The sequence below is a fragment of the Triticum aestivum genome, chromosome 6D, assembly GCF_018294505.1.
Source record: "Triticum aestivum cultivar Chinese Spring chromosome 6D, IWGSC CS RefSeq v2.1, whole genome shotgun sequence".
NCBI lineage: Eukaryota > Viridiplantae > Streptophyta > Magnoliopsida > Poales > Poaceae > Triticum > Triticum aestivum.
Genome location: NC_057811.1, coordinates 487426176 through 487436743, shown reverse-complemented (window position 1 = coordinate 487436743; position 10568 = coordinate 487426176). Strand labels below are relative to the sequence as shown.

Genomic DNA, 10568 nt, shown 5'->3' with positions numbered 1-10568 from the left:
ACATGGTCACATGGTTGTCAGCGCATACTCCATACTCCATAGTGGCATAGCCCAAACGCCCTGTCCAATAGAGCAGCACAACCCGAAACATCCATTCCTGCTCACATCAGTAGAAACGAAAAAATGGCGCGTTATTTCGGCGTTATAGCATCGCTATAGCGTATCTGGAAGAGGTATGCTACATTTAAGGAGTTTTGCTCGCTACAGCGCTAATCGCGTTATAGCACGCTATTTCCGTGCTAAAAGTTGTAGCGTTATAGCGTTGTAGCATCATGGAAAAACCTGAAAGAGAAAAATCAGTAGCCAAGCCCTAGCGACCCAAAACTACCCCTCGGACGGCCACAGGCACAGGCCCACACCCACAGCCCTCTCACTCTCAGTTTCAGAAGGTAAGACCTGATGAACAACCAACCCTAGTTCATTCACCCTTCTCATCTAAGTTATGAGCACTGGCGATGGCTGCTTCTCGTGAGCGACAAGCGCAGTGGATTCTTAAAGCTTGACTCCAGCCAATACCGGAAGGGACGACATAAGCCACGCCGCTCGCAACGGAGGCAAGTCAGTCACCAGGTAATGCCCTTTTCTACTTCTTCCACCCTTTTGAGCTCTTATTGCTGCTTGCTCGTGCGTGCGTGTGCGTGCTCCTACTGCTGCCGGTGGCTGAGAAAGAGGAGCTATTGGGGCTACTATTGCTCCCCGTGCGCTGCTGCGGCTACTTCTTGCGTCTGATAGGAAGGAGACGAGAGGGTGCGGCCGTGGAGGAGATGGGGAGCACGTGACGCTACTTCTTGTATGTGGTTAACTGGTTATGCATGTATTGCTCCTGAGCAATTCTTTAGCTGCTGAAATCCTTCAATTATGTGATATATTTGACATTATTTAAGATGATATTTGAAATATAGCACGCTATTAGCACAATATAACTTGTGTAGCATCTATATAGAAGGGCGACGCTATATCTTGTAGCGCGCAATTTTTTCGTTCGGCCGACATGTGCATATCACTTATATATATATATATATATATATATATATATATATATATATATATATATATATATATATTTATTTATTTATTTATTGGGGGCAGGAGGAGGGGGGGGGGGGGGATTTTGTGTGAGAGTGATATGCACATGTCGGGTCCAGTTTATCATAAAGGTTCAACTCTAACAGTGTTGACTTCTGTGCCAACTCAGCACTGACGGATGGACCCCGTCTGACAATTTTCGTGCCAAAACGCTCTCAACCGAGCATTCAGTTTTTTTGACAAATATTTACTGAATTTTGGTGTTTTTCGCAAACTGTTAGCAAAACGATAGTTTTTCATGCATTGCGTGCTGGTTTTTGAAAATTTACTCTCTGTTAGGCTTGCACAAATTACTATTCGGCTCAACAATTAGAATGGTGCAATGCTCTAGGAGATTCTTCATGGTTCGATCCTCACAAACTTCGCTTTGTTAACTTCAGAATTCCAAACGTCATTCTTTTCTTATCAGTAAACCTTGGTACTATGCAGATGTGGCATACAGTGAGGATAATTCAAACCAATGTGCATAACTTCACTAAACCAGACGTATCCTTTTTTTTTTGTTGAGCAGATTTCTCCAAAATGGTCTTTTGTTCATCGCAGGTGTGCTTGACAATTTCACAAAAGAAATACGATGTCATGCTGCGTGAAAATCTGTTTTGGAGATCTTCTGATTTCACATTTTCTATTTCCTTAGTTACAAAACCAATTTCCTGAGACTGATTCGGGGAGGTCGAGAGTTCTAAATGCTTGTTTGCGAGCTTCGTTCTGAATGGAGGAGTCTTCTATAACCACAAAAACTTGTACCTGGACTCCATACTTGTTTCGGCCCATTGTCAAGTTTTAACTATGGTCTGACTTTCCTTGAAGAAACTTTAAAGTACGCCGATTATATTAATTGGGCTGTTCATTGACTTGCGATGTTGGAGGTTTTATTGTAGGATTGTAGATTTGGAAAGTCTAGAAAAACCTCAGCTCTTCCCTGGATCCTGAAGCATATTACTTGATTTGGTCTTTGTGGCAGCTTTCAGTTTGAACATTCAGTGTCAGCTTGGAGTTAGTAGTGCCCACCTGATTCAAAGGTTACACCTCTTAAATACAGTTAGCAGGGCACATCTGATTCTTCCAACTGTAGTGAACCTCTTACTTGTATTCTGTTGTGTGCCATCCTACGGATTACGGTATCTGCTTCAACTTGCATGTGGTTTGGATTTAATATGATGTCATATTCTGCTCCGAGTCAACAAAATGCTAGAAGTAGTGATGTCCAAACTGGAAGATTCTTTTATGCCCAATAATTGGAAATTTAAGTTCATACTCAAAGTTTGTATAGAGGATTATCAAATTTTAATTTGGATAATAATTAGTTGGTTACCATACTGTTTCCCGATATTTGGTTTTCATATTTGGCAGCCTGTATCTTTGATTTTGTCTCAAGCAGTAAAATCTATAACTTGCAAATTTATCACCTAATAGGAAGTAAAGATTGCATGTACATGAGCTCTGGAAGCAGTAAAAGATCTACATATAAATGTTTTTATTTTATTTTTGGTGTTCAAATATTTTTAACTTTGGTGATAAATAAAGATCCCACCTAGTTTGCTGGCTCTCTTCACTTGTGATGGTTTGATGTTGGTGACTTGATGTGCGGAAAGAGATTAGAGATTATCTCTAAACTAAAACAATGGAGAGTGGAAGGTTCTGAACTGGAAGCAAGCAAATAGTATGTCATGAACACTACTCCTCGTGTGTTTGATTAGATAGATTTTCAGTAATGATGTTCTTATTATCATTAGATAGATTTTCAGTAATGATGTTCTTATTATTGGTGCTTCCCTAGTGGGATGTGGATTACAATCTTCCAACCCATCTTCTTTTGCTGGGGAACTTGCCACTTTTAAATACTACTACCTCTGTTCCTACATTTAGGAACAGAAGGTGTAACAGTTTATTTCAGTAATAAAGGTTAATATTTTTAAATCAAGAATTGAGCGAAATGTGTAGAAGTAGTAACTGTCCTAACCAAACACTTTGTGGAAAGCATATGATACATGTCCTTGCTATTACGGGGTCCATAAAAACCTGGCCTTGTGAAGCTGCACAAGTTGTTTTTCTTACGATACAAAAGGTTGGCGAGTGAAATGCCTCATGAAAACTCTCTAGAAAGATGCAGTTACTGTTCAGGGTTGAGCATGGCACAAAAAAATTGTATAGTAGCCTCCACCTTGACCTGTGAAGTTCTATGATAATTCGGTTACAGTAACACTAGCAGTGTCAAATCAACACAAGATGGCAGTTATTCAATCTAATAAGCCACGTGCCTTGAGCATGTTCTTAGAGTAGAGGTTAATCAGTGTTTGGCACTTGACAGAGTTAGTGAAAGCAAGAAGAGCAACCACAGCAAAAATCAGAAAACAACCCTGAAAGTAAGCCTGAACGCCCATAACATCATCCATGAAGGTTTAGCATAATTCAAACTGGCCTCAGCAATTCAAAGCTGCCGCGCAAGGGTCGGTCTGAAGAACAGACCAAATTCACCGGTCGATCCTAACACTACCCCACAAGGGTGCAAAACTCCAGCCAATCTGACAAAATTCGCCGATCATAGTTCATACCAACCCTTAAGCCAAGTCGCCTAATAGAACTGCAGATGACCCTCCTCGCTGTACGATCCATGAGAGATGGTGGCATTGCCGTAGGAGCCACTCCTGGCATCAGCCGCTGCCTTCTTTGCATCCCTGATGTTGCGGATGCGGAAGGGAGGAAACGGGATGTACTCTTCATTGACATAAACTGCAAGGAAACAGATCAAGTAATTAGGAAACCACAGAATACAACAATACAAATGATAAAGAAACAATTGCATATAAATAGTGGTCAGTGAAGTGTTATATTGAACAGACAGAAAATAAACAGTTACAATTCAAACAAAATAATTACCGTTACATTTAGATAGTGGTCACTTTAGTGTAATATTGAACGACAGAAAACAAACAGTTCACAGCTAACAATTACAGTTAGATAGTGGTCACTCAAGTGCAGTATTGAACTTGAAAGGAAATGAACTGTTCAATTTCACAAAGATAAAGACTAGTTGCAATTCAATTTTTTATAGAAAACATTTATTCTTATACAGATGCCATTTGTTGAAAGAATCACAAGACTGAAAGCAAAACCAACTCAACCACAAATCAACCATTCAGCTAGAGAAGGATAAACCAACAATACTTGCGCTTTAATTTTTTACAAAAACATTATTCAGATAGCTTCAGATTTCTCAATAGTGATACATACATACCACGTACAGTAAAATAACATTGATACCACTAACAGAACTAAGTAGACTGATCTCTCCCAGCAATAAAACACGCAGATGCTACATACAAAGGAACAATTACATATAAATAGTGGTCAAACAAAGTGTTGTATTGAACTCAACAGAAAATAAACAGTCAGTTCAAACAAACAATTACAGTTACAGTTAGATAGTGGTAACTTTAGTGTACTATTGAGCTTGACACGAAACAAACTGCTCAATTTTTTACAAGGACATCATTCTTAGTATAGATGTCATTATTTACGGAATAACAAGACTGGAAGCAACATCAACTTAATAGGAAGTCAACCGTTCAAACTTGAGAATGATAAACCGACAATACTTTTGGAAGAACATTACTCGGATAGTTACAGATTTCTCAAAAGTCATACATATATACCAAGTACAGTAAAAAGAAACATTGCTGCCACTAAATATCACTGAACTAACTAGACTAATCTCACTGCCAGCAGTAAAACGCACAGAAAACCTGATATTTCTAACCTGGCTCAACGATGGGAACTTTAACTGACTTGTCGACATTGAAGCTTCTTGGAACAAACTTCTTCTTGTCTGCATATATTAAAAACAGAAAAACAGTAGACAGTTAGCAAGTCACAAAATACAATTATTATTATATAATGACGATCAAGCAATGGTGTGGTCTAATTACCAATGTAACACTGCAAGGTAGCAAGGTTATCAGACAAAAGATGTTTCTCATAGATTGCAGACACAGTGGTCGCTACAAAAAATAAAAGTTCATCAAGACATAAAACGATGCGTTAAAGAAAATATTCTGAAGACTGAATAACTGATCAGTTACCCTCAGCGAGTAGATCACCATTCATGAGGAACTGCATGGGGCGACCTTCCTCGAGATTTAAGCGATAACATACGAGCTCAGAGAGTTCCTTCACAGGTGTTCCCCCATAAAGAACGTAACTACACACACAGTATAGAAAGATGACACGATGAACAAAGTAGTACCAACTTTATTCAGAACTTTTTGACCATGAGAAGAGATTGTACAAGGTTTCACGCAGAGTAAACACAGACTTCCTTGGCATCTTGATGTCTAAAAACACCTGCAGGAACAATCAACCATTGGCAATCAGAGAGAAAGGGGCATGGTACAAGAACAGTGACATTTTTTTAGGGTAGTACAGTCAGATTTAAGAATCGCCAAACTTACAGGCATGATGTTAACAGAACGGAGATACTCTTCCACAACAGCAACATCGGCTGTGCGGAGGCCTGGAATATAAAAAGGAGAGCACGATCTATCCTTGGATGACCTTTTGGTCGATCCATCCTTGGAATGTGTTGCCCTGACCCCTCCAGGTGCAAACCAAGCAGGACACAGGTAGTCATCCTCAAACGGCCTCACCATGTCTAAAAACATTAGGTCAATTGAAACAGATTTGCAGTGAGTCAACTGGAAATTATGAGATTGATCAGCAGATTAAAAAGAAAGCATACAATGCATTATAACACACAGCTGTAACACACGCTATCAGATGAAGAAACAAAAACAAACCCAAGGCATGCCCTAGCATAACAGATTTGCAGTCACAGCATATTAAGTGAAATGAAAATTACCAGAAAAAATAAGATGCATTAGGACAATGGGACTATCCATAATAATCTACAATAACAGGAAGACCAATCTACAGATGCCAATTCAAATACAGACGCATCATCTTAAACGAAAATTTACATCAGACTGAACAGCAAGGAAATATGAGATGCATCTACACATAACTCTAAGAGATGTAAACAGACAAACAGAAAATGGGGCAGCACAGTAGACCAATCATCTATGAGAGCACTTACACAGAATGTCATGCACACAAATAATCAGTTGCAATTTAAAGGGATCCAATCCCGACACAAAGCCGAGTGCATTGAAAATGGTCCTAATCACGACTCAAACCAGAACACATGAACAACAGACCATGCTCCCGACTAAAACCAGAAGGCATGAACAACAGACCATGCTCCTGAATCAAAACGGAATGGAGGGAAAATAGGTCCTACTACCCACATAGCACCAGGGCCTACTCCCGAATCGAAACAGAGCCACTCTGTCCAGCTCGAAAATCTGCACAGGAGACGAATCTACCGATATACTACACAGAGATGGATACAGTTCAAGGGGACAGCATGGAGGATGGATCCTGTACGAGATCCACGCGATGGTTCACCTACGAGGTCTATGCAGGGGAGGTGATCGTCTACGAGATCTACGCCATGGATCATCTACGAGGTCTAGGTAGGGGAGATGTTCGTCGACGAGATGTACGCCATGGATCATCTACGAGGTCTAGGCAGGCAGGGGAGACGATCGTCGACGAGATCTACGCCATGGATCATCTACGAGGTCTAGGCAGGCAGGGGAGACGATCGTTCTACGAGATGTACGCGACGGACGGATCGACTAACCTTGGTAGCTCGCCGGGGAAGCCGACGGAGAGGACGAAGGGGGCGCTGGCGGCTGGGGGCGGCGCTCGGGGAGGGGCGAAATGAGATGAGCAGCCAATATATAGCGGGAGGTAAAAGCTAGGGTTTTCGTTCGGCCAGGCGGGCTAGGCCGGCTGGAGCATTGCTGGATCGGTTCAGAATGTGCCGATGGCCTGTTAAGGTTTGGGATCGTTGTGGGCTTCCTTCCAGCCGATGGGCTGATTTGACTGCTTTTGTGTTCTCTATCTATATGGTGATTTAATCAGCTTTTGTGTTCTCTATCTATATGGTGATTTGACTGATTAAATCACCATATATATAGAGAACACAAAAGCAGTCAAATCTAATTCACATTCAGAAATTGGCCCCTGGTAATCGGACTTCACTAGCCTATGAATTTGATGCCCAGGACAAACAAATATGCACGGAGAAACAAATCAGAAATAATAAGACGGAACTTGACGAAATAGAATAGGTTTGGACGGCAAAAGGCAGATCCACAATGAACTTAAAAACGAAAAAAAATAAGGACCCTGATAAGTGCCACACGTGTGGCACAAAGCAATTCCGCCCTGATTTTTTTTATGGCAACTTCAGTTGTGAATTATGACAGCTTTCTATTTGGATGGCAAGTTTCGGTTTTTTTTTTCATTTTTTAAATGGAAATTGTAGTTGTAAAAATGTCATGGCGGTTTTCCTTCATTTGGGAAAATTAAAGGAATGCCAACTTTTGATTCCAAATAAAACCAAATCAATGGACTTATCAATCCATGTGAACTAAACGGTGTCGGACCATCTAGTTTTTTCTCTCTCTCGAACAACATAAAAATCAGCCATACTATGGGGAAGAAAGAACTAGTGAAGGCCAAACACCATGTCTCATTGTTGGTCTTTGTCAAAGTGATTCCATGACCATGAGAAAGAACTCCATGTCTCTTTGTTGGACTTTTGTGAAAGTGATTCCGTGACCATCAGAAAGAACTACATGACCATAGGAAAAACTTGGTTCTACTAGGTGGTGCACGGGCATGGCTATGAGGACTCAACTCATATCCTCGGGGTGGAGGACTCAATGGACATGCATACAAGGAGGACGAAACTTTGCACTATGGGGAGGAAGAAGAACACTGCCGTCCATTCCGAGCAGGAGGGGGGCTCAACGAAGGTGCGAGCCTCGCGCTCCACCAACGGAGTATCGTACGTACCTAGGACAAGTATTTCCGGACGGAGGGGGTATATTGAACGCGATCGCATATATTTTATCTTTATTTAGAAATTAACAAGCAAATAGTTTCATTCCAAAATTTAACGTAACGTGTACCGGTGCACTGGCATCTAATTGTTGAGACCATTGCCACCTCCTATGAGCGAGACCTCTTGTGCAGAGGGACGAAACAAAGCAATCGGTAAACGTGTACGTTGTACTCGAGTGGGTGAGTCGCCGCAATAGGGAGAGAAACAAGCTAGAGACAAAAATATTTAGTCAAGAGGGACAAAACTGTGTGGATCTGTACAGCGACACATGCATGCATATCGTCGCGAGATCAAACCACCTTGATGCACCATGCCGTGTGCAGAGGTGAGGCTGTAGTTCATGTCAGTGGTGCAGCAACAAGCAATAGCTAGCCAACGTACAGGGTCATTGTGTTAAAAAAAGAAGTACAGGGTCATGTGACTCCTCTTTGGCTCGACGAATCAATAAGGAAGGAAGCCATTCTTTACGAGTTGAAGAGCTACCTCGCGTTGTGGGTCGTGCAATGTGATGGGTCGACGCGAGCTGAAATTAAAGCTCCTACGAGGCCATAACGCGCGAAACGCAAGCAAGCAAGCAAGCTGCGGCAGTATGCTGTTCCAGCTAGTAGTAACTAGCTAAGCACACTAAAAATCTGAAGAATCAAAACAACGAGATGAAAAGAAAAGTGGAAGCGATCACGGCATTCTTCTCACTGCCCGGCCTCCCCCCATCTTCTGCCAAGATCAAGCGCTTTCTGGCCACACAAGCATGCCCCACATCGACAAGGACCCGCTCACTCCATGTACACTGAAGCGGGCGGCCCCCGAGGAGAGATCCATCATGAGCCGAGCGGATCGGAGGCGCATGTCAAGCCAGACCCCCGTGCTTTTGTCAAATAATCCAAACCTAGTTAACCCTAGGACGCCCAATCTTTGGTCATTTTTATTTTAGACGCGTCGTTTTCTTTTGCAAATCCTCCAAAACTAGTTAACCTTAAAGACGCGCATGAACAGAGATGCCTTCTTGTGTCAAATCCTCTTCAAACCTTAGTTAACCCTAGGACGCCCACAAACAGAGATGTGTTATTTCGCAAATTCTCCAAACCTAGTCAACCCTAGGACGCTTACCAACGGAGATGTGTTCTTGTGTCAAACACAATCCTCCAAAAGCTATTTCACTCTAGAGTAGAACGCACAAAAACAGAGATGCCTTCTTGTGTCAAATCCTCCAAACCCGAAATCCTTCGTGTCGTCCGTGTTTCTGCGGTCTCGACGTCTGACCTCAGCCTCAGACCACCATAGAGATCCGCGCGCGCAGTCCCCGCATCGGCGCCGGCGGAACACGAATCACACGAGAGAAAAAAGGGCATGCAGCTCCAAACACGAAACCAAGTATGAAAACTTACATAGCAGATCCGGCGCTCCCGTACGTGCAAAGGAAAAAACCCTTGCACCGCCTCCACATACCCTGTGTCGCCATGCATCTCGCTGGCTGCTCCCGGGTGAAAACCGGTGCGCCGCCGGAGGACACAGGCAGGCCTCCTGGATCCAGAGACGATGATGACCATGTTCTTCCCTGGGTGGATGCACGGGAAGGCTCACAGCGCCTGGAGAAAGAAGGCCGAGTCAGGGAGATCTGGTAGGGGGACGAGGGAGGGAGGGAGGACACGGAAGAAGAGGATCAACTTACCTGGTCTTGGGGGCGATAGGTTGAGCGGCGCAGAGGTAATGAATGAAGGGAAACAGAGCACGCCCTAAAAGATGGGTTGTATCTTGCCGGGCGGTGCTGGAGATATATAATTTTTTTTTTTGCATCGAATTCAGGAACTTTATTAGCCGCCGGCCGGCGCGTTGGGTGCATAATCGATTCTTGTGCGGATGGGACCCATCGTCGGCATCTTCAAACCCTAAGTAGAGCGAGCGAGCAAGCGACAGATGCTGCGGAGAAAGGTAAAATGCTTAAGAAACCATTAACCTCGATCGGCTTCAGCTTCATCTTAGTGCATGATGCATGCATGCAAGTGGCATTTTTTTTTACTGATGGACATGCAAGTGGAGCATTACTATTACTATACGAAGTACTCCCTCCGTTCCTAAATACTTGTTTTTCTAAAGGTTTCAAATGGTTACCACATACAGATGTATATAGACATATTTTAAAGTGTAGATTCACTTATTTTGCTCCGTATGTAGTCACTTGTTGAAATCTCCAGAAAGACAAGTATTTAGAAACGGAGGGAGTAGTTGTCTGCTGTGGGTTGCCCACCAAAAGATGCATCTTGAGCTGCCTGCCAAACTTGAGCTCCTCCCCGAGTTGTCCATTTTCCATGTCGTGGTGCTATGGAATCCGATGCTTTTCACGGTATAATGGGGGCTCCATCCAGCAGTCTCACAGGGCCGGACACAACAGGTAGAGGTGGTGGAAACCTATTTCTTGGCGACCACTTGAACAAGAGCAACAAGCAACATAAAACTGGATGACGAACGAATAAAAATCAAACGATAACCATATATATATATGCGTAGAAAT

General features: G+C 42.8%; 1 protein-coding gene across 1 annotated transcript; it reads right to left on the bottom strand.

Moving 5' to 3' along the window:
* Positions 1-3447: 3447 nt before the first annotated feature.
* Positions 3448-7067, bottom strand: LOC123146269 (uncharacterized). Its single transcript, XM_044565888.1, has 7 exons — positions 6788-7067; positions 5538-5737; positions 5375-5430; positions 5169-5287; positions 5016-5087; positions 4847-4915; positions 3448-3819 (listed from the first exon to the last, which is right to left on the bottom strand). Exons 2-7 carry the CDS (start codon positions 5733-5735, stop codon positions 3662-3664), a joined length of 672 nt encoding a protein of 223 aa, XP_044421823.1. The 5' UTR covers positions 5736-5737; positions 6788-7067; the 3' UTR covers positions 3448-3661.
* Positions 7068-10568: the final 3501 nt, after the last annotated feature.